The sequence below is a fragment of the Struthio camelus genome, chromosome 15 (genome assembly GCF_040807025.1).
Source record: "Struthio camelus isolate bStrCam1 chromosome 15, bStrCam1.hap1, whole genome shotgun sequence".
NCBI lineage: Eukaryota > Metazoa > Chordata > Aves > Struthioniformes > Struthionidae > Struthio > Struthio camelus.
In genome coordinates this window covers 18,926,074-18,950,076 of record NC_090956.1, presented here as the reverse complement: position 1 = coordinate 18,950,076, position 24,003 = coordinate 18,926,074, and the positions used below count along the sequence as shown (strand labels likewise).

The following is a 24,003-nucleotide window of genomic DNA, read 5'->3' as shown; positions in this document are numbered from 1 at the left end:
GGCCTCCCCCCCGCCCCGCCGCCGCCAAGCCCCGCAAGAACAAGGCAGAGCCGCACTGCGAGCCACAACACAGATCTTTAATGCGATCAGACGGCGAGAGAACAGCAGAGCGGCGCAGAGCGCCCAGCGGGAGCGCGGCCGCCCCGGGCCGCCGCCGCCCGCCGCCGCCGCTTACAAAACGGTAATTAAAAAGCAGTATTAGTCGTAAAAACGAAAAGGGAACGCGGAGCCGGCGACCGCTAAACATGCATCTAAGACTAACACATCGAGGACAGCGCTGGCACGTCTCGGGGAGGGGGAAAAAAAACGGGATCGAAGAAAATCAGAGTAGTTAAGCGATTTCTCAGAGCCTCAAAGAGAAGGCGGCTGGAAAACCCCACCACCCCGGACACACCGCTGCAAGAGTATGTACAAATACTTTTGTTTCCACCGAGTGACAGTGTTAGGATTTAACTGTCTTAATGTAAGATACCTGCCTTACTGAGTTAACGAACAGGCCGGTACACGAGGCTGTACAGCAGCGGCTGGGTTCACGCTCCATCAGCTCCCAGCTCGGCACACGTTAAGTGCTCTAGTTACACGACAACTCTCACGAAAGATTGATCCTCGGGGTTACAACTGCGGCTGGCACAGTAAGAATACCCTCCTCCCCTATTTTAAAATAAATCTAGTTACAAATAAGCTAGTTACAATATGCAAATTCTTCCCCCAGTTGATACTACGCAGCGGGTTCTTTGCATCCCAGCTGCAAGCTTCAGCAAGAGAAGTGGTACACACTGACACCTGCGTACGCGGTGCCGCCACGAGGCGGCTGCTTTCCTCACGCTGCCCTGCCCCTCCGGAAGCAGAAGTTTGCTCCCTCTGGAGAAAAAGGTCACCTCTGTCACTGGACCAATTTCTGCCTGACTGGCCCTTAAAACACATACACCAACGCTTCTTTTGCAAGTCAGAAAACCCCATCTAGGAAGTCATTTTCTGACCACGGAGTGCACAGTAAACAGGCAGACTAGTTGTCACTGTACTCCTCTATATAAGAAATCAACCCTGATTTTTCATTTGAGCACAGGCTTTTTAAACCAGGCACCTGTAAAGGTACCAGGAACTGTGCCCCAGTTGATTTGGTCATCCTCACAAACACAAACAATATCTTTTGAAATAGGGATAGCAGGCCAAATTCTGTCTGGACCCAGCTGGAATAGTGAGGCGATTCTCAAATGCTGCAGACACAAAAATGAGGTGGTTAAGCATTTAAAAAGAAATATGAATTCCTTTTAACTTGTACAAACAGAAGGGAAAAATAATGAATCAAGTTAGAGCCAGTGCTACTGATTTCTCAAACTCCAATTGTGCGAAGGGTCAGGGAGACGTTCTGGAAAGAGCATAACTGTTACAAACATTACAGCAGGTCAGGTTTCCAACCACAGCATTAACTAACTGCCGCGTTCATTGGGTCATGACAAACAGTGTGTGAACCACTGGCCTGTATTGAAAATGATCCGTCAGATTTATTTATTCCTACTAAAACAAAATCCTGTTAAACAGTACGTAACTCTGTGTCTCTACAAACTCACAGCTATCTGCCAAACAATAAAAATTCAAAACTACAAAAGATGAGTTGTATTCAGTAAATATAAATGGGAAATTTAGGCTTTGTGTAGAATGTTTATCAGACTATTTACAGTGCAACACAGATCGTTTGAGTTCAGATCTCGCCAGCTTCTCTCTCTTCTGATCTCTTGGAACGAGATTTGCCATTTGTGCTCTCGTGCCGTCTCTCAGAAGAGCTCTTCTCTTTCCTCTCTCTGTCTCGGGACTTTTCTCTTGAAGATCGATCTCTAGAGGATCTGAAGTACAAATTAAACCGTCACTATAAGCTTCACAACTAAAATAATTTGTAAATATGCATAAAATGGCAAAATCTTTCCTAATAGGGCTGTGGCATAATCAAAGTTTCTTAAGGAAATGTTCCTAGGTGCTGTGATGTCGGGAGCAGTTATCACCTGGGATAGAAATGCTGGTCCCTCTACAAGCTTTACGTAACAGAACTCCCAAGTTTTGCAGTGCTGAGAGCATTGTGCAGCCTCTGTTACTCTCTCCTTAGAGTGATCTTTTCATATAGTTGTTACCAGAGACCCTTTCGGAGGTGTTCCCTGGGGCCCCTTATTAGTTTACTGGGCCATTCTTAAGCGCCTGCAATGTCTTCCTCGTCTATCATTCCGCTCCTGCTTGCGTCTTTTAGAGCGTTCTTTAGTTATGCTCTGAGCCAGCAGCTTTCTGCTCAAGAACTGCTTTAAATACCAGCTATACTCTTTGGATTCCAATGCTTGCTCAGTCCTGGACTTTTGTTACTCTGCATCTTGACAAGAATAACGTTTGGCAGCAGCCTCTATTCAAAGAGGGGACGATACACTTTACGTTCAGAGTCCAAAACAAGGGCAAATCATTTCACAGCCTATCCAACAGATAGCTACAGATTTTCATCAGTGCTTCACTGAGTCAGCCCATACAGAATTAATCAGAGGGCTCCAGTCTTAAAAGGCAGTTTTCTGTATGATCCAAGCCAACTGTCCAAAACCAGCTTATCTTCTAGCAGCCTTCAAAAGGCGTTGACCCTTTATCATCACTTAACAGCTCGAACCCCTTCGGAATTAGGCAGAAGTCTTCAGAGACCCTGCACAGCCAGCATATTTTATTCTAGAACTCAGTACACAAGATTTTTCTTTGCCAGTTACAAAAAGGGACCTGGCAGGTACCTTAAAGGTTCCGGCTTTCATTCATGTTGACTTCAAAGCTTTGAAATATTGCATAAATGATTAAAACCTTACAGCCCTCCGTATCACATTAACCATTTCCTTTGCATTAAGTTGTGTCATTTAACCAGAAGACAACATGAGTCTGATCCGAATACCTCTTTTCCCAATCCCACAATTCCTGTTGCCCATAATTCTCCTATGCTGAGATCTACACATCCCACAACAGTCACTCCCTTTCTTTCTAGAAGCAAGACATCAGACCAGCAGGACTGTAATGTGAAGTTCATTAATTCTCTAAGTGAAAACAGAAGCTACACTGTTTCAGGGGATTGGATTTTTCTGTTCACTTTTTTCCCCCCTCTCTCTCTCTCTTTTTTTTAAAAACTGATCTTAGTCTCTCCCCAATTCTCAGTAATTTTGTGAAAGTATGTTGGCTAGCCAATCCCCCTACAATCTCAATGGGCTGATTTGAATGTGTTCAAGGTTTTCAAAGTATTCCCTTACCTGCTCTTTAGTAATAGTTATTACAGGGTCTTCCTCACTTCCTAATTGTCCAAACTTCTTTTCTTTATTTTTCATGTTCAAGACAGATTTAAAAAAGGACTTTAGTATCTCAGCCATTGGAGAATCAACAGTATTTATACAAACCCCCCTCAATTATTAACAGACTCCTTTTTTGCAGACCATTATTTCCCTCCCCTTCATCAGGTATCTTTATTAAAATCGGCTCTTACCCCTTAGCTAGAAGGGGCACAAGGCAGTCCACCGACAACGGTAGGTTTGTTCTCAGCACTGTACTCAAGTAGTGATGTCTAATAAGGTGAGACAGTGCTAAAGCACTCCCTTGTTAACTAAGGGCATTAAAAAGAATACTAGATCTAACTTCAGCAAACACCTGGTGATATTCTTGCTCCTGGGCATAGGAGGGCTGTAAGGAAGCACAATGATTCCTTTCAAGTTTGCTAATACTCATTCATACACTTGCTTCATCCTTCCTCCAACACAGAGGCAGTTTTGCCAAGTTTCAGAAGAGACTTCCGGCCCTTCTTCAGACTAGAGCACTTCTGTAACATGGGACCTCAGTGGCAGGAGAATGCTATGCCACCTCCTCCTTTCAGCTTTTTCCCCTCCCCTAAATGGACATTTCTAGAGATCTGTCTGTCTCTTGACTAGCCTTCATCTTACCCTAACAGAAGGCTCCCTTCCCCGTGCCAGTACACTCCCCTGTGCTGAGAGAAAGCAGCTGGGAAGCAGAAGATAACCATGGGAATGTAATGTCAAAACCACCTCCCAGTTAACTTGGCTTTTACAGACCTGGGGAGGCTGAGTGAGCACAAGCAGGCCTTTGGGCTGCGGCTTATACAAGAAAACAAACCAGTAGTTTCTCAAGGTTCAGCACTGCAATTCAGAGAACAACAGTTCCACCTCCTAGACACTCCTCTCGAACTGGGACCCCACTGTACAGTTACTGCCCTACTGCTCTCATAGGAGGCTGTCTACAGACAGCCACTGGGAAATACGGCGTTGGCTCAGGAGTTGGTACAGGACACCGCAGCTCCTAGCATGAGAAACCGGCCATATTCCTGCTCACACTAAGCGATCAGAGGAGGCTCGCTGTGACGTCAAGGACTCCCCTTTTTCAGAAGCACTGTGTGAAAAGCATACGTACTTGTGTTTTGAGCTCCTGTCTCTGGACCCCCGTCGGTGACCTCTGCTGTGGCTGCGGGAACGGCTCCGGTGGCGTCTGTGTCGGTCTCGGGACCTGGAACGAGACTTCCGCCTTTCACGGGAAGCGGATCTCGAGCGCCTTCGCCGCCTCTCCCGAGACCGTGATCTGAAGAGGACAGGGACACTCTCAGACATAGGAAATAAGCCAGTACATCAGACCTGCACACCTGAATGCATCTCTCAGGTATTCCAGAGTAACATGTATCCAGAGCATCAGCGCTCACCCCACAGTCACACCTCTGTCAACGCAGAAGACAGATCACCCACAGGGTGAACGTACCCCCTCTTGGGCCTCACCCTACCAACAAAATGCCAACAGGTAAATTCAAGCTGCTGGAAAGCTTACTAAAAAGCTCTCACCATTAACGTAAGCACAAGGCAATGACTAGAGCACAGCTACCAGCACAGCTTTGTGCTTCAAAGTGAGACTGTATAAGTAAAAGAAACCAAGCCAAAATAAACGGCACACAAAATTACCATAACCTGTATGACAGTCTGCCAAAAAATACAAGTCTCCCTTGTCAAGTACCACATTTTAGAAGCGTATTTGTTTCAATCTGTTCAAAAAAGAAAACAAAGGATGCCAATGTACTTGGAAGATAGCAGAGAGAAATGTTTCCAGGTAGGTTTTCACTTAGAGAATACTGATATTGCCAATAAGGCAAGCTCTTCACAGAGATGTGGGAGGTTTCAATTTTAAACCTCTGTATTTTTATATCTGAGGCATTATATATGCAATAGGCGTATCTCAGACATTAAAACTATTAAGGGATATGAGACACTTATTGAAGAAGGCACCAGGCACGTTCTTTGGTTCACACTCTGGAGCACCCCCTATCCCAGTCCTGGCTGGCCAGCATCGGCTCTTTCTAGCCCTGCTGGTGACATTAAAAGTAGCACAGCACCACGGCAGTGCCTGAGTGGTAGCTCCCATTTCTTTCACAGAGAATGGCAAAAAGAGCGGGGTACTGAATGAACTGCATTATGAGACCCATGAAAAGCCTCCGTAACTAGACAGAAACACAAATAAGCATTTGGGATAACCGTGGGAGAACTGCACACTCACCTTCGACGATCTCTATTTCTTGATCCAGACCTAAAAAGGAGTGTTCAAGTGAGAGAAGGTACGATAAAGCTGGTGTTTTTTTTCATTAAGAAGATCCATTCACCCTAGCAGCTTCTCACAGGAATACCACAATACCCAAAGTAACATGCCAGATAAAAGAAAAAGAAAAGCTAGCCACAGTCAAGATCTTAAAATATTCTGTTAGCTTGACCTTTTTTTTTTTTTTTTTTTTTTTTTAAATCAAAAGCAAAGAACTTTGCAGAAGCAAGCACTAGTTTCTACAGTGCTTGCTGGGGGAACAATTTCTCAATTCCATGCAGTTTACTGTCAGAAAAGGTCCACAAACCAATTGCGTTTCTGATAACACAACTCCACTATGCACCTTTCCAACATCAAGTTTTACTGTGCACATTCCATATGTACTTTTTACCCTCTGCAGTCTAGGATCAACTCTAACATTTTCAAGAAAGAGTGCCGCACTACAGTCAAAAAGATGAGCTGGACAGTTGCCAGTTTTCTAATTTTGGTTCTTTCAAGGTAGTTACAGGCAAAAAAAAGTCTTAAGAAAGGGAAAATACAGTATTTTCTCACTCTTCTCATGTTTATTTAATAGACATTAGATGGAAGTTTGCACTTTCTTTCTCTTTGGGAAAGATGAGCTAGAAAAAAGAGGGAACACAGAAACAAGGGAAGAACTGTTACTGAAAAGTAACCGAGAGAGGCACTGAAAATCTTTCATCCCAGACTTAGAAAGCAACTTTAGAAGTAGGTCTCATAACGCATTGAAGTCCTACCATACTCTCTCTCGTTTCCATTGCTTCAGAGCTTGTGTGTGGTGCTTTTAGTTCCATTCCCAGAAGCATTAGCTTCTGTAAATAGTCTGTAAATAACAAAGTCTCAATTCTTTCAACTTCTGAGGCACCATTACTCAATACCACTTAAAATGCCACTGCCTGTGGAAGATACACCCTTCCTTCTTCTCTAAAGACATTTCAAAGCCAGCATACTTTTAGCAGAAACACACCTCCAAACTTCATGCAGTCTGAACAGTCTCTTTCTGGCTTAATTGAAAAGCGGCCAGTCTCTCTGTTCAGTGCATTAGAGATCCACGCTCTTAACTGCTCTGATCTCCTCACTGCATACAGACTCACAGGGGACGTTCCAGCTACAAACAAGAGCTCTGTAGCTGGAACTGGAGATGCAGCTGAGAGTTATGCACAGACAAAATGAAAGTAAAAACAAAAACAAAAAAAACCCACACACAATGTAAGAGTGTCTATTTTAATCATATCCTTTTAAAACCATACGTGGATAAGACAAGAGAAAAAGAATCAACGCGCACTGACATTCCTTTGCAAGGAAAGGGGGTTGTTCAGTCATTACAGAAAGAAAAACAAACATCCATAAAGGAATTCAGCTTATAGGATTGCAAACAAGACAGCTGAACTTGGAGTCAAGCAAATGAACCATACACTTGGAGTCAGGTGAACGAACCTCAGGCTAAGGCAACACATGACAAGACCAGGTGAAGGCAGAGCTGATAAACCAGGAGAGCAAGGCAATAACCATGCACCTTTTCATGTAACAGAACCGGAGAGCACAACCGGACCTCCCATAGACGCCTCACAGGCAGCTGAATCTGTATTGGTGACTACAGTTACTCCAAGTTCTCAATGTTCTTTTATTCCTGATCACTTTATTCTGAACCACTGGTGCACACATCCACACAAAGCCATTTAACATTCCCCGAAAAGCCTGGTTGGCCTTCCACGATCCTGATCTGTGCAGGAAGATGCACAATAAACTCCTGATGGTCACTCAATAGTGCTAGACTTCCAAATTCAGAAAGCATCCAAAAAACCAGCACTTTCCTTACTGGCCCAAGTCAGTATACAGCAGGACACAGTACAAGACTGCTGTCCAGCAAGCTCAAAGGCTGAGCGTACTTTTCTCTTTTGTCCCTGCATCACAGAGGCTTTCACAGAGGCTTACGTTGACAGCATGGGTTATGAAAGTCATCCCACTCGCTACAAAGGAAATCCATTTGGCAGCTCCACCTCGTCTTGTTGCTGGTGCACTCAAGAGGCAAACACACAAGTTTGGACTTCCAAGCACGTCACCACTCCACAGATTTTCAGTCTCAGAGATCAGTGGGTAGCCAGCAGTCACCAGCAACACCACCAAGCAATGCAGGAGAGAGGACTCATCTTAATCTACCACTGTAGGTGACAATCCAGTTCACTCATTCCTACTCGGGAGTCACATCTTATTTGACATTAATACAGTTTTGAAAACTAGAGAGTTTCATAAGCAAATCTACAGGTTTCAACATTTGTCACAGTGTTTATAAGCCACTAAAGTCTTCTCAAAGTCAAGTAATGCTCTTTCTCTTACAGAATAACACTGTGAAGACACTGCATATGAAAATATCACAAAACAGTTATAAAGGCAGCATGTCTTTTCTGCAGTTCCTTAAAGTACCAACTTCTGCTTAATAGAGGCAGTCTAAGAGCTGAGAGAATCTACTGATCAGTTTTTGATAGGAAAAACGCCTCTGTAAGCACAGTGTTGCACAGCACCCACCGCAGAGGGTGGGAACTGAGAAATCTAGGTGCTACCCCAGTTCCGGCACTAAACGTCCACTGGGGAAACTATTCCCTTGAATCGGTTTTCCCCTCCAAAATGAGACCTATTTGACCTTTCCTGTATGGTACTCCAAGTTTAAAAAAAAAAAAAGGGGGGGGGGAGGGGCATCTTACAAGAAGCCAGAACAAAGGATTCACACCTTAGGACAACTCAATGCAGTGCTTAAAACCTTTCATATTTAGAGCACTGAATATTCAAAACTGGTCTTCAAACATCCTTATCAGATACATCCATGTGTGGGCTACCTGTGAACACAGGTGGCTCCTTAACTCTTAGGAACTGAGATTTAAGAAAAAGCATGCATGTCGCAGAAAGAAAGCAGCAATCATCTTGGGGAGAGGGAGACCAAGAGAACTCTTCCTGACGGCAACTCTGTTGAGTCTGGCAAGTTTCATGCAGAAACGAACTCCAGGAACACGGAGACAGACACACTAAGACCAAGTTAGAAGCGGTCACTAGTCACGAAGCAGTTGCATTGGAAAACGCCTCATTTCCACCTTCCTCTCCATAGCAAGTCAGATTGACGATACAACAACATACATCAGCCCCTTTCAATTAATTCCTGCACTCAGCCAATTCCAGGTTCTGCAGGTCCCAAATACAACTGCATTACTGCCAATCTTGCATGAAGGCCAGAAAGATGAGACCCTCTACAGAAAATGCTGCAGCATGAACTGACACTTTATATGACATCAGGTAACCATACGGAGAGAGAATCCATATAAAACACCCAAATCAGAGGAAGCCTAACAATTTGGTGCGTACACCTTCAGAGATACCAAGGTCACCAAGCCACAGATTGCAGAAGAATCAAGCTTCGATTCTGGCACTTGTTTGCTAGCACTTCCAGAAGCCAGCACCTTCTTACCACATATTGCAGTTATGTATCTCACATGCCTCAGATATGGATGGTTGAAACACTTCTTCAGTAAGACTAAGGGTCAGAAAGAGCTCTCCACAGGCAGCAAGATTTTTTTGGCTGTAAAAGTACAAGATTTTGAGTAGAAACCACTTGGAGTAGGACTGGGGAATGCTGTGACAATGAGAACAGCATTCCTACTCTGCCACTTCCTCTATCTGCCCTTAGTAAATAACCACCTTCTTCACATCAGGCCCCTGTTTAACTGAACTGTTTACACTCAAGATTCCTGTTCAGTCAAAGTAAAGATGACATCGGTTTTTCCAGTTCAGCTGGCAAGAGGCAGAAGAGCTTGTGCTCTGAATACCAACACTGCAGCCACTCCCACTATTTAAGGATTATACACATATGAGCCAAAGGTGACACATATGGCCATAGCCACCAAAAGCTGCCATTCATTCGGACCCCTCAAAGCGGAACACTATAAAGATGTCCTGGAAAGTGTTTCCCAAAGCCGTTCCAACAGTACCTCACTATTAACATAGAAAGTTTCTGAATAAGAATCACAACCTGCATTTTCTGCTCATAGAAACTAGCTCCATTTTGCTATCATCTCCTAGCCTAAAAGCGAGGGATGGCTGTCCAGGGAATTTTTACATGACCAGCGCTTTTTGAGCAGAGCTAGCACTCATCTTCCACTTTCTTACTCAGATGCACTGGGTGAAAGCATTTTATCCAGATTCAGATTCCAAAAAAAAAAAAAAAAACAAAAAGAGGACTAGACCAATACAGGCCTGAAGACCGCTAGGAACTCACAGAATGGTTGAGGTTGGAAAGTCCAACCCCCCATCTCGAGTACGATCACCTAGAGCACACTGCCCAGGACTCTGCCCAGACGGCTTGTGAATAGCTCCAAGGATGGAGACTCTACAACCTCTCTGGGCAACCTGTTTCAGTGCTCGGTCACCCTCACAGGAAAAAAGCTTTTCCTCATGTTCAGATGGTACTTTCTGTGTTTCAATTTGTGCCCGTTGCCTCTCATCCTGTCACTGGGCATGTCTGGCCCCATCTTCTTTATACCCTCCCGTCAGGTATGTATACACACCAATAAGATCCCTCCTTGGCCTTCTCTTCTCCAAGCTAAACAAATCCAACTCTCTCAGCCTTTTCTCATTAGAGAAGCTCTCGCCCAGAACTCTACGCAGTACTTCAGGTGCGACCTCCCCAGGGCCGAGCAGAAGGGAAGGACCACCTCCCTCAACCTGCTGGCAACACTCTGCCTAACGCAGCCCAGGATACCGTTGGCTTTCTTGGCCACAAGGGTACATTGCTGGCTTGCGGTCTTGTTGTCCACCAGGACCCCCAGGTCTGCAGAGCTGCCTTCCAAGTCAGCCCCCCCGGCCTGTACTGGTGTATGGTATTATTCCTCCGTAGGTGCAGGTCTCTGCACTTCCCTTTGTTGAACTTCATGAGGTTCCTCTTGCCCATTTATCCAGCCTGTCGAGATCCCTCTGAACGGCAGCACAGCCCTGTGCTGTATCAGCCACTCCTCCCAGTTTTGTAACATCAGCAAACTTGCCGGGGGTGCGCTCTGTCCCTTCGTCCAGGTCACTGATGAACAAGTTGAACGAGACTGGACCCACTGTTGACCTCTGGGGTATACCACTAGTTACTGGCCTCCAACTAGACTTTGCGCCCTCTGAGCTCTGCCATTCAGTCAGTTTTCAATCCGCTTCACTGCCTGCTCATCTAACCTGTACCTCGTCAGCTTGCCTATGAGGATGTTATGGGAGACAGGGTCAAAAGCCTTACAGAAGTCCAAGGAGACGACATCCACTGCTCTCCCCTCCTCTACCCAGCCAGTCATTCCGTCATAGAAGGCCATCAGGTTGACTAGGCGTGATTTCTCCTTTGAGAATCCATGCCGACTACTCCTGATCACCATCTTGTCCTTCATATGCCTAGAAATGGTATCCAGGATTAGTTGCTCCATAACCTTCCGAGGGACTGAAGCGAGGCTCACCGGCCTGGAGCTCCGTAGGTCCTCCTTCCGGCCCTTTCTGAAGATTGGAGTGACATTTGCTTTCTTCCAGTCTTGAGGCACCTCTCCCAGTCGCCACGACCTTACAAAGGCGACTCCTATCTTTCAGATACACAATGGAGGCTAAAACACCACACACACAGTCAGTCTAAGGGAAGGGTTTTGTGCATTTGTTTTCATTTTTTTATTACACGCCAAGGTGTTCACACAGCCTCCAGAGCACGTCTAAAAGTTGATCCAACCACATACACTGGAGCAGATGCTGCTTTCCCTTGGCATTCAAGAAACCAGGCTACTTTGAAACCAACTTCACAAACCAGTTATCAGCTTTCACTTACCGCCTGCCCATTCTCTCCTCCCGTTCTCTCTCTTCTCTCCGCCTCAAGCGATCCTGGTTTCTTTTCTCTTGCTTTTCTGCCACTGTTTTCTAGGAAAAAGTTCACATCACGTTTCAGCCATACAGTAACAGGTCAGAGAGATTGTTCAGGTACTAAGACAGAGAACTGTTTCACTGCATTTTACTTGCTAGTCAAGATCTGAATCAAGGCTCTCATTTCCCTCACAACTTCACTAACGTACATCAGGGCAGGAAATATCACTCCTAGTTCTGCTTTGAGTGCTGGTGCTCTATGAGACTAGCCCATAAGCTTTGAGGCAAGAGACTGTCTCACCAACATACAATAAAAAACAGTGCTCCAGCTTTGTGCCAGCAAGGCACTGAGGCACTGACCTTAACGTACTGCCTAATGAACAAGGCACAGGAATCACAACCCCCACTCAAGCAGGCTAAAGCTCCCTGTTCATGAGCAAGGACATTGTCACAATTTCATTACAAAGCGTTCTAGAAAACTTCTACTCAAAGCTTCCCCTACTCAAGAGACCTTCTTCACTGACAGCACTATGAAACTCTTCACTTCAAGCATTTCATTAAGAGGTCTCAAAGGGCTTTTCAGTAGTCAAAAAACTCACCACAGTGACAAATTTCAGCCCAAGCCAATGAGAAAGAGCATTTGTAGTCACATGTATTTAAGGAGGAAAAATTACAGCAGTGGTCTGGTTTGACCAATTCTAACAGTATAATTTCGGTTACACAGAAATTACAGAACAGAACCCGAGATGAGGTTAGGCACACCTCCATTTGAAGTTTCAGGGATTCTGAAATCAGAGCAAAAATTTCTTGGGTTTATGCTAGCACCCTGCAAAGAATTCTGTAGGAACTTGAAGTGCTGAATGTCTTCAGAACTAAAAGGAGGAGGCTTAAAACAGACAAAAATTACCCTCAGCTGATCCAGTTTCTCACGAATCTGAATGAAGCCCAAGTGTAATTTGCCTCCAAAGTGGTCAGCAAGACGCCTGTCGTTGTCATGGAGACCAAGATATGCAGAACAGACTTCACATACACGCAGCTTCTGCTGCTGGAAACTGGATGCAGGCATTGAATTTCGGTATTCTTCCTAAAGGGAGGCAAAAAACAACCAATTGTCAGGAACAGCCCCATACACAGTCACAACCCTCCAGGGAACACCTACAAGGAATTGTCCTGCTGCTCTCCGAGATCAAAAAAGCATCCTCAACATAAAGGAGGTGCTATACAAAACACTTCAGGACTGCAGCTAGCCTGTCAGTCTATCCCTGCGAGTGACTAGTGATCAGATACTTCAGAGGAATCAACTCCTTCACAGTCAGCACTCTCCAGTGGATAAAGGTTTCTAAAAACCTTTTCTTCACCTATCACACTCCACTGCTAACTGCTTGCCAGCGCATTGCCAAAACTGAAAGAGGGAGGTGCTGGTGAAAGAAGAAAAGCAGTAAGAACTGCCCGGCTGCTTGTCACACACTCAGTCTAGTTCAGTCAGCTATTGCAATTCACAGGAGGATCAAGGCCATACCTCCGCCTCTTTCTTTTTGGCTCGGACCTTCTCCACTTCCATCAGGATCTTTTGAGACTCGTCAACATTTCCTTCAGCTCCCAGCTGTTCAGCTTTAGCTAGGAGTTTTCCAATGTCTTCATTCAGCTCATGTACTTTCTCTGCCTAAAAAGAATAGTTTGTTTTTAACAAGAGAAAAAACTTCCGAAAGCTTGCAGGACAATTTTTTCCCCCCCCAATAAGGTTGTCTAGCAAAAGCAGTTGTTGGAAGCTGACGAGAAATGGTCCTTCCAACAGTCAAAGGAGTCTCAAGAAAAAGGAACTGATGGGCCAGGTACCAGCAAGGCAGTAAGAAACACATGACAAAGGGAGAAACTGGGCATGGACAGGCCATCATCAGTTCTACTGCAGGTAGTGGCACATTCCTGGCTTGCAGAACAGAAGATACTATGCAGAACCGGCTTCAGAAATGTTTTACGTTGGCCTAACGAGGGAAGCTGTCCTGTAAGCTTGAGACAAAGAAACTCCATGTACACACACCAAGGAAAATACAACAATCATGGGGTGGATTTACTACTCTAAGCTATTATATTAATATTGAATAGCAGGGGAAAAAAAAATATCACTATACACATTATAGTCATGCTAAAGCAACCCATTTTAACGTTCCTATCTTACCCCAGTATGGCCTCCCTCTTTGAACCAGTAAGTTTATCAAAAAGATGGCTGAAGTAGCGTTACAGGACCATGGCTGGAATCCACAGTCTCCATGGAGCCTAACTTTCCAATATCAATGGCTTCAGAAACAACACAAGAGCCAGTGCTCTTGCCCAGGCTTTCAGGACAAATTAACGAGAGGACAATACCTTTGCAGACACTTCAGCACTAATCTCTTCCTGTGTCTCAGCCAGGCGTTTCTTAGCCAGTTCTGTTCTCCTATCACACTCTGCAATGAAGGACTCCAGGTGATCCATAGCCTGCATTTTCAAACAAAGAACTGTGATTAAAGGTGCTCCGAGCGCCAGGATCTAACTTTGACGTCTCATTGATGAGATGCACAATGTGTATGCACAATGAGATGCCCTGTACAATGCACAAACCACCTCAAGAAGGGATGTTGCAACAAAAAGTATATGACACTTTGTAGAAAAAGTAAAATTTGATCACTGCCTTCACAGAATCACAGAATGGTTGAGGTGGGAAGGGACCTCTGGAGGTCATCTAGTCCAACCTCCCCGCTCCAGCAGGGTCCTCTAGAGCATATTTCCCAGGATCGCATCCAGGCAGGTTTTGAATATCTCCAGCGAAGGAGACTCCACTACCTCTCTGGGCAACCTGTTCCAGTGCTCAGTCACCCAGTCAGCCCTCAGTCACCCCTCAGTCAGCCTTGAAGTCTGTCATATGTTCAGAACCTGATCCTTTGCTCTGACATGCTGTAGGATGCTCACATAAAGACTACTTTGCACTGGAACTCCACAGCATGAATAACAGGTGCAAAACCAGAAGCACTGGAGTGCCTTAAGCAGGACAGAATTGCTCTTCCACTTAATTTGTTCCATCACAGACAGCCAAGTTTGGTAAAAGTGAAACAACAGAGCAGGAAGCTTTTAATGTTAACGCTCTTTCTGGGACAGGCCATCAGATTACAGTGGCCTGCTACAGAGCACTGGGTGTGGATGCAAGGAATGCTGGAGGATCCTCAGAACTACCTGGACTAATGAGGGTGCAAGGACAACAATTACTTTTACTTTGAAGTCAGCACCAGGCTAACATTTGGGAAGGGGCCACATATTCTTGTCAGATAATACATCATCTGGTTAGCTGAAACGCCCATTGAGTTCTGCTGCTCAGCCAAATAACTTCAAGAGGCAGCGTCCACAAGAATAACACATTTCTCCAAACTTACATCCAGCTCAAAAAACAGGTCTCTCTCTTTACTTGCAATCTCATAATCTGCTCGCAAAGCCAAGTCATGAATCTTTGTGCATTCTCCCAGGTCCATACGCTGTTGAAAAGAAAAAGAGAAATCAATGCAAGAGCCTCCCTACAGCAACAAGCACAGATATTTAACTCTTGCCAGCTCTATCACTTCAAAATAAAGGTTGTGTAGGAAGAGGAGCTTCCTTTTAACCTGTCAGTAATAGAAGTAGCCAGAAGGACCACATGTTCACTAGAAGCACTTTTCTATGTGTTTACGGAGCAACGCTAGAAGACCCCAACTATTTTAAGCCCAGTCCCACTTCCGCTCTAGCTCACAACACGGCCTCACAAAGAGCTGGGAAGGCATAGCATACTGCAACAGGAACTCCTTCAGTGGGCACCAACACCAAACACCTCATTTGTTGGAGCTACAGTACTAACAAAACACATAGCTTTGGGCACAAAGTTTAAAGCTCACATAGAAAAGCGCATCTGTGTCAAAAAGCCTGGGTAAAAATGAGTGAAAAATATCAGGAAAAAAATCACAAAATACAGAGGGAATGATTCCCATCAAGAGGAAAATGGACTTAAGGGAAAAAGGAGTAGGGCCAGGAGAAAAGCACAACTCCGTGCACAGCAACAGCAGACTCGTACAGTCAAACCCTACTATTAGCCCCTTCCCATATTCAGCTGCAGCTGGGGATTTTAAAACCCCGCCAGCCCAGCAAAGTGAATTGCTGTGCATCAACCCACAAGTCTCTCTTCTATCTTAAGAGACTTGAGAGCATCTCCTTCTCCAGAAAGCCCTGACCTGCGTTCTGCCCTTCACTCCCATCGCAGTGAACGCTATTTAAATTTGTTCGTTTTTCCCCAACCTAGTAGTTAACAGCCAAAAGAAATGAATTTAATTATGCTCTTAAAACATGGAAATTGCATTTCTGCATTATCAATATTTAACAGAGAACACTTCTCTTGTTCCTTAAATAGAAAAAGGACCTAATGTTTTGAAAGTCAAAACAACACAAGGCCTAACTATGAGCCACAGCAAGCTGGAAGAATGACAATGCACACGGCATCACACAAAGTAACACTCCAGCCAGCCAGCCATCCTCTTCTCTCCCAGCCACCTCCAGTCCCAAAGAGCCCAAAACTGAACACAGCACCACAGAGGAGAACACGCTAAAGAGGGGGCTACGGTGAAAGCTAAACACAGCTAAACCAGGATCAACACAGAACGTCTGCAAAACATCCCAAGCTAAAAGCTGGAGGTGCCAGGCACACTGAAGTGAAGCAGTGCACTCAGACAACAGCGATGGAAGTGGTTAGCAGGAAGCAAAGCAACTAAAGCAAGCTCCACCAAGTAATGCTCATGTTGTAAGTAGTTACCTGTGTTATTAACTTTTCTTTTTTAAACAAAAAAAAGAATTCAGGATGACTTGCCACTATTTATTCTTCCTCATTTTGCTCAGATTTACCAAAAACTGGAGGCCACAGGCAGCAGGCTACAGAAACAGACGCTGCATTCAGGAATAGTCCTCTCTGAGCTCTTTGAGCTCTCTAATAGTGGAAATTTAATGCCTACAAAAAAAGCGTTACGGTATTTTCAGAGGTTAGTGTTCATCTTCAGGCAAGCCTCTTCAAGGGATGCTAGACGGCTACTGTCATTTTACCACAAAAACAACTTTCCACAACATTAGAGCGTGATGCGACTTAAATCTTTTATTTTTATGGTCATTCTAGTGAGATTCCTTTCCAGTACAGGGAGAAACGACGATGTTTCGTGACACTGTCAGAGACTGTAAATATTCTTATCTGAACAATTCTTGTAAGCTGAAGCACTAGCCCCACTTCAGAGAAGTAAGGAGCTCCAACCTAAAACTTCAGAAGAATCCAGTGCGCTCTGTATTCCTCTCCCCAATTTGTTAAAAGGCAACGAATCTCCCAACCTCTTCTTCCGGGGAGGATATCCAGGGCTTTGTTGGCATACAAACCTCAAGTCTTCCTCCAGGTTCTTTGAGATGATCTAGGCGCGTGCAGATTTCCTTAGGCATTGGTAAGTTCAGGTAAGAGCACTAGCCCTGCTGTTTCAAAGGATCCATTTGCCCGAGAAAGACCTGTCATCAGATACTCATGCTTTCCAGCTAAGAGAGAATCATGACTTACCCCATTCAATGCCCATGGCTGGTTTATGATACTGGTATCTCAGACAGGTTACCAGAACAGCTTGAGCAAAGATCTACCACCACCTCCCCCCAGCTCCCCAAGGTTTAATACACTTGGATAGCCACTAATCATTAGCCTAGCTCACAATTGCCGAGCAGTCCAAGTTCTGAGTATCCAAGTCTTGGGAGCAGTTTAGCAGAAAAGCTCCCTGACCACATATTTTTCCACGAGGAACACTCTTCAAAAGTAATCAGTGCTGCAGAATTTTGCTCAAATAGAAAAGGAAAGCAGATTCCCATGAAACAATTCTTCAGATTTCAGCTCACTGATATCTGCCAGGAGTGGACACACAACAATTCCTTGAATGTATTTTCCCAGTAATATTCTACCTACATAGACTTAGACTCATCTGTCCACTCATTAGTGGAGCCAACAAATTTGAGAAGACCACCAGCTGATGCCACATCTGAATGTGCTCCAGTCCTTCCACTGACACAGACATGCCCACTGTCTGTTCTAGAGCTAACTCAGTACAGGCCACTAACAATCGAGCTAACAAGTACCCTGATAACAGCACATGGATGTACCAAACACTAACTCATATTCATCCAGAATTGTCCACCTTTCCCATGGAGGCCAACAACAGAACCACTGTAGCTTATTTAGTGACAAGTTTAGACAGACAAGACCTAAACAGAGTATCTTCACCTAGGAACACTAATGTTGCTACCTCGCCACCGGAGTTTGGGAAAAAATCGAGAAGTAAACAGTCACAGCAAACAGTCCCTGAGTCAGCATTGCTGATCAGATGTCTGGGAGATTGTTCCTCCCACAGTGGAATGGTTTTCCATTAAGTCCAAAAAAAAATTGAAAACTCCACCTCTTTAACAGTGTCTGAAAACACGCAGAACGGAGACCCTACTCCTCCTCTAATTCAGGGTTTTGCGACAACGCTTTCAGATATTTCCGGGGCCAAAAAGCAAACAACAAAAATCACAAGAGTAAGCCAAATTAAAATTCTAGCTCTTGTGATCAGACACGTCAGCCCACCTACATGAAACAAACGTCAACATGCCTCCTGCAGCTCTCAGGAAGATCCCAGAACGTCATTTAAAGTCTGAACTCCCTCTCATACCCTGCATCTGAAGGTCAGGGAATGGGACTTCATCACATTTCACTGAACACAGCTACACGCAGGATCCAGCTTCCTGCTCTTCTCCAGTCAGCCTCCCGCTACTTAGGAGTATCTGCATACATGAAGGACGCAGCAATAACTACCTAGCGGGGGAAGGATGAATCATGACAATTGCCAGAAGGCTTGGAGTATTCTCTTGGAAGTTTCCATAAAGATCCAAGGTCCTGATTTCTGCAATAGCAGCATCCACCTCTGGATGTGTATACCATCCAGTTGAAGCTGCTTCACTCACACATCTCTTCCTTTAATGCAGACGAAGTTGCTAATAAAACTGTCTTGAGTTCAAAGGGAAAGTTTGCGCATTCCAATTAAGTTTCATTCTGTGCTGGTACCGCTGACAGCTGAAATGCTGATCCTGTTCCAGAAATCACATGTTCTTTCGGCACAGATCTGTGGCACCAGCACATTTTCTTGTCCCCAAGAACAGGCCGATAGCAGCGCAGGGAGCTCCACAGCCACTTCAAGGCCACCACACGATCGTTTAAGAGATCCAAAAGCTTACTTACACAGAAGCAGTCTTCCTTCCTGCTCCTGCATGAGAATTCTGAGAGCAAACTCCACACTGAGAACGAAGAGCCAACTCGCTGCAGACAAGTGACAACAGGAGCAAGAGAAACAGCCTTCTCAGTGAGCCTCTACCTGTCCCAGGAGACTCCAAACAGATCTGAATGCCTCAGATTTCCTCTGTGCTTTGATGTTAGAGCCAACGGTCCTGCTCATCACTAAATTTAACCCCTTCAACTCAGCTTCTACCTTCTTCCTGGCAACGTGCCAGAAGAGGAAGAAGGCAGCCTGCACTTTCAAATGAAATTTGGGCCCTGAAAAGCTGCTGTAAAATCTTTTGTCAAAAAATACACCCTAACCCACACGATGACCTGCGCAGAGGAGGGCAGAAAGTGATTTAAGCAGCTTTACAATTCTGAAACGTAAGCGCGGCGACATGGAAGCTGAGCTAGGGATTGCTGGAAAACACATCTGAGCTCCAAATTTCTGCCTCACATCCCTTACGACGGTTTAAAAATATACAGGTTGGTATCCAACTCTACCAATCTTAATCTGGAATAATAACCATTCAGAAGCTGAAGTTTGAGTGCTCAGAGCCAAGGCAGCTTTTGCTAAAGCTCCTTCTCTTAGCGCTGCCATATAGTCTTTGCTCTAGCAGTGATACAACCTAAAGAAAAACTGCCAGCCCTTCCCTTTGCTGGTAACCCATTATGTCAAACCCAGCTCCTGAAATAACAGAAGGAAGGGCTATAAATAACTACGGCATCTTTAAACAATCTGGTTAAATGGGTGGACAACATAAAATATCACAGTATTTAGTGTCAAACAGTGAGGCTAAAGACGGATTTCAGGTATCCACATTCATCTCCGTCCTGCAATTACGCAACACTGCAACAATTACAAAAGACATGCACCCTTTTCTTTTGAAAGCCGGACTGGATCTTTCATCTGGGGTGCTTAAATAAGATACTTATTCCACAAGATCACTTTTAAAAGCCCATGACACCTTTTGCTCACACAGAGGGCACTTGAGCCAAACCTCTGAAAATTAGCTAGCTCTTTCCCCAGAGGGCAGCAGCTAAGGAAGCAGGGAGACGCAACTGTTTTTAATCAGTCAGACAGAGTGACATACTGCTCAGCCCAGCTAATTCTGAAGACAAAGTCAGCCTGAGCTGTAACCTGCCATCAGCACTCCAATGCTTCCTGCAGCTAACCAGTAATGATGAAAAAGCTGCTGTTGAGGCAGTTCTATCAGGAGAACATCGCATGGTTTAAAAGGAGACTGAAAAGCTGTGAGGGTTAAGGATTACTTCAGCCAGAGAGAAAAACCTTGCTAACCTGAAGATGTACTGGTGAACTAGAGTGCCCAGGAGAGCAGGCTAGCTGAAAGAGGCTATGATCTTGTGACCTCTGCAGGCTAAGTTTCAGGCCCAAACCAGCTCAAACCAGTGAAACAGAAATGGTCTTGCAACTTCACAAGGGACTGTGAGAGAAGAACGTTTCAAGATAATTCCGGGAACTCCCAGCTACATTGGTTTCATATACAGGCCACAGAAACTGAAACTAAAATTAAGCCTGCTCCTAGGGCAGGAGAAGTTTGATCTCTCCCAATCGCTTAGATCGTTTCTGAGCGCTTAGAAGTTACCTATAATGCAGGGATCAGTCCCGAACAGTTTTTACTAGCTTCTGCCATACAGTAAGCCCTTATTACAAAGAATATACTTACTGTTCCTGCCAGGATATCATGAGGACAGCAATCCAGAAGGTGGCTCTTGCAAACGCGATCATCTGTGAACTTCACCCTTTGTCTGGTTTCATCTCCTGAAATTCATTTGTGGTTTTAAATAAGGAGACATTAGAATACTGGTAAGAGCACAAAGATGTTGGTATGATCATTTCGCCTCAATATGCAGATTAAAATACTTGGTGTTCCTGCTCCCCAAGATAACTCGAAAAAGCTTAGAGGGCAACAGGATATTCTGGAACATTTATAATTGGCAACAAATACTATTTTAGCGTTTATTCATCCAGTACACCATGTTAAACACAGTGTTGGCGAGCCAAATAGTGTCCACAGCCTGTCATCCATATAAAGAGAGAGCACAGCCAGAAGAGAAAAAAAGGAGACAGACAGTCTGGCTCATAGCCAAAACTTTTATTTTCTTCCCTTTTTTAATGGGATGAAGGGGGCAGGAGATACTGAAACCCATGCTATCAGAGGGCCATGAATCACAAAACAGGGCTGTGCTTGACACTTCTTACAGGCAATTGCTATTTGCTAATCTGATAATTAAGACATCAGTCCATTTGGTTTGGAAACCAAATATGCAGTGTGCTTTCCAAGGCCGTGCAAAGATGAATCTTGTAGGTCTTGGCCTGGAACACGAAGCGTACTTCCCACCCGCTTCCCACCCTACGAAGACATTTTACACTCAGGAGCCACTTAAACAAGACAATATCAGAAAAGCAAAAAGAAAAAAAAAAGTTAGTCAATACACACTGCGAGCTCCAACATATACTATACCCATCTGCATTCTTCAAGACCTCAGCTGCAGAATTTTATGCTCACTGTTGAAAAGTTTTAAAGGAAAAGTTTTCTTGCCCACACCTGCAGTAAGGAAGTTAGGGGAATGATACATAAAAGTAAAGGCAAACTGGTAATGGTATGTGACAATTTTAAAGCTAATCTGTGTATATGACACAGGTATGTGTAATACTAACGTATGAATATAATTTAGGATTTGCAAGCATCCAGGAATAATGTTGTGTCTACTGAAAATGTTTTTTTTTTTCTTTCTAAGCTACACTTTTAAAGTTACTTGTGAAAAAAAAAGCAAACACTTTTTTTTTTGTTATAACAGCTTTAAAAATTGGTTGTGACTCACGGCTCGATGAACATGAGGCTTTTCTGCAACTCCCTTGCAGATTGATGTAGGCAGGCAAAGATACACTGAACCTTTATAAATAAAATAGAGGGGCCACAATTGTTCAGTTTGTATGAAATAAAAATATGGGAAGCAATTCAAAAGCAACTCAATACACAAAGAAAGAAAAGCACTTATTCACTTACGAAACAAAGTGCAAAGTACCTGAACAGCCCTGCTAACGTGCCAAAGGGAATTTAAGTATTCAGCAAGCCGCAGAAAGAAGATACAAACCATAGCAGGAATATATTTTGTACAGGCTGTAACATTTCTTTTCTTGGACAACAACTACCACGGCTGGCTCCTAGAGGCACACCTACCTACATGCTTCTGTGTGCACGGTGTTGACTAGACACAGAGCTTTCCCTGCGAGGTTACGGGCGGAAAATCTCTCTGTGGCAACCGGGGCTCGGGCCCGGCCCGGCGGGCTCCCTTGGCGGCGCCTCCCGGGGCTGGGCCTCGCCGGCTCTCTCTAGGGGCAGGGCCGAGACGGGCTGCTCCGCCGGGCGGGCCTACCCCTACCCTACGGCCTGCCGAGCTCGCTGGGCCGCCCCGAGGCCGCTCCGCCGGCCGCGGCCGCCCGCCCCGAGCGGCGGCTCGGCCGCGGCGCCGGGGCCGGGCCGGGCCAGGCCGAGGCCCGGGGCCGCCCCGAGCGGCGGCGCGGCCTGAGCAGGGCGGCGCGGGCGGGCGGGCGGGCGAAGCCGATCGCGCGGCAGGTCCGGACGGAGGCGGCGCCCGGGGGCGGCCGGACCCGACCGGATCGGGCCGGGCCCCGCGCGGCTGCGGCGGCGGCCAGACCAGGCCGCGGCGTTTCCTGCAGGCCCCGCCCGCCCCTACTCACCGTCCCGGGCCGTGCCCATGAGCTGGTCCAGCAGGGCCCGCATCTGGGCCTGGGCCGACATGGCGGGCGCGGGGCCGGGCCGCGGGGCGCGGCGGGCGGGCGGCGGCGGGCGCGGAGGAGGCGGCGGCGACGGCGGCGGCTGCGGGCGCGGCGGCGGCGGCGGCGGCGCGCGGCGGGCGCTGGGCGGAAGCGGCCCCTCCCGCCCCCGCGCGGCATGCTGGGACGCGTAGTCCGCCTGGGGGCGGGGCGCGCCGCGCCGCGCCGGGCACGCGCCGTTCGTGCGCGCGCCCGGCGGCGGCGGCCCAGCGCGGGTGGTGCGCGCCGGAGCGGCGGCCGCCATGTTCCTCCCGGCCCCGCGGCCATGTTCCTCCCGGCCCCGCGGCCACGCTTGTCCCCGTTCCACAGCCACAGCCCTCCCTGCTCCGCGGCCACGGTCGTCCCCGTGCCACGGCCACGCTCGCCCCCTGCTACGGCCGCGTTCCGCCTGGCCCCGCGGCCAGCCACGGTCCTCGCAGCGTCACGGCCGCGCTGTTCCCAGCCCAGCAGCCGCACGCAGCCTCCCGCTCCTCGCCTGGCCCCGCTCGGCCCGGTGCCGCCGCCACGTGCGGCCCCTGCCGCGGCCCCGCTGCTGCGGCCGTCGGCCCGCTTTCGCGGCGCGCCCTCGCGAGACCGAACGCCTCAGGCCGTGGGTTAGCGCCGGGCGAGGGGCGCTGCAGGCCCCGGCCGCGCGCTGCCCCAAAGCAGAGCAGACACGGCGTCCCCCCAGCACGCCGGGACGCGGCGCTTGCGGCCCGGCCCCGGCCCTCCCGGCCGCCGCGGCCTCCTGCCGAGGCACCGGCCCTGGGGCCGCCCCACCGCCGCCGCGCGGGGCATGGTGGGGCCAGCCCGGCGCCCCGCTCCCGGCGCCGCCGCGCGCCCCGCCGCCCCCGGGCACCCGGCCCCGCCGCCCCGCGAGGAGCCGGCGACCCCCCGCCGCAACCGGACGGGGAGCCGGGGCCGCGGCGCCGGCCGCGACAGCTGCCGCGGGGCGGGCGACGTCACGGCAGCAGATCGAAGGCCGCCCCGCTGCTTATCAGCTCCCGCTGGCCGTGTTTGCCCAGCGGGTGCCCGGGCGGCGTGGCTGCTGCCGCGGCCCCGGGGTTGCCAACGTGAATGTTTGGAGAAGGGACGAGGCAGCGCTGCGGGGGCGCACGGCCGGTGCCGGGGCGGGCGGCGGCTCGGCCCGGGGCGGCGCGGACGGTCCGCAGGGGCCGGGAGGGCTCGGCCGGCGGCAAGGACGGCTCCGTCGGGCCGTCCGCAAACCCGACGCGCTCCACGTTTCCCCTCTCCCGAGATGCCCCAGCCGGGGCCGGGACAGGGCGATGGCGGGACCGGCGCGCAGCCCGGGTCGTCCAGCGTCCCCCGAGCCGGTCCCGCGTCCTCCCGCTGTCCCACGGGCGCTCTGCTCTCCCGCCGCCGTGCCTGGCGCCAGCGCAGGATCGGGAGGTGCAGCCGG

The 24,003-nt window shown here is 47.6% G+C and overlaps 1 protein-coding gene across 5 annotated transcripts; it reads right to left on the bottom strand.

Annotated features, from left to right (window-relative positions):
* Positions 1-56: 56 nt before the first annotated feature.
* On the bottom strand, positions 57-22,699 carry LUC7L (LUC7 like). Of its 5 annotated transcripts, XM_068907798.1 has the most exons (12): positions 22,509-22,645; positions 21,629-21,699; positions 20,470-20,564; positions 14,868-14,966; positions 13,828-13,938; positions 12,983-13,126; positions 12,371-12,547; positions 11,432-11,520; positions 5,548-5,577; positions 4,423-4,587; positions 3,258-3,319; positions 57-1,844 (listed from the first exon to the last, which is right to left on the bottom strand). In XM_068907798.1, the coding sequence occupies exons 4-11, from the start codon at positions 14,961-14,963 to the stop codon at positions 3,292-3,294; spliced, it is 840 nt and encodes a 279-aa protein (XP_068763899.1). In that variant the 5' UTR covers positions 14,964-14,966; positions 20,470-20,564; positions 21,629-21,699; positions 22,509-22,645; the 3' UTR covers positions 57-1,844; positions 3,258-3,291. The 5 variants fall into 5 exon arrangements, with proteins under 5 accessions (XP_068763899.1, XP_068763896.1, XP_068763898.1 ...); XM_068907795.1 differs by lacking the exon at positions 21,629-21,699 and having other exon boundaries at positions 22,509-22,699; XM_068907797.1 differs by lacking the exon at positions 3,258-3,319 and having other exon boundaries at positions 22,509-22,577.
* Positions 22,700-24,003: the final 1,304 nt, after the last annotated feature.

Excerpts from the sequence above, each read along its gene's own strand:
- LUC7L (XM_068907794.1), bottom strand. The coding sequence starts at position 22,569 with ATGTCGGCCCAGGCCCAGATGCGGGCCCTGCTGGACCAGCTCATGGGC. Across the intron at positions 20,565-22,508 it reads CATGGGCACGGCCCGGGACG|GAGATGAAACCAGACAAAGG; the intron begins GTGAGTAGGGGC and ends AATGAATTTCAG. Across the intron at positions 4,588-5,547 it reads AGAAATAGAGATCGTCGAAG|ATCACGGTCTCGGGAGAGGC; the intron begins GTGAGTGTGCAG and ends TGTCCTCTTCAG.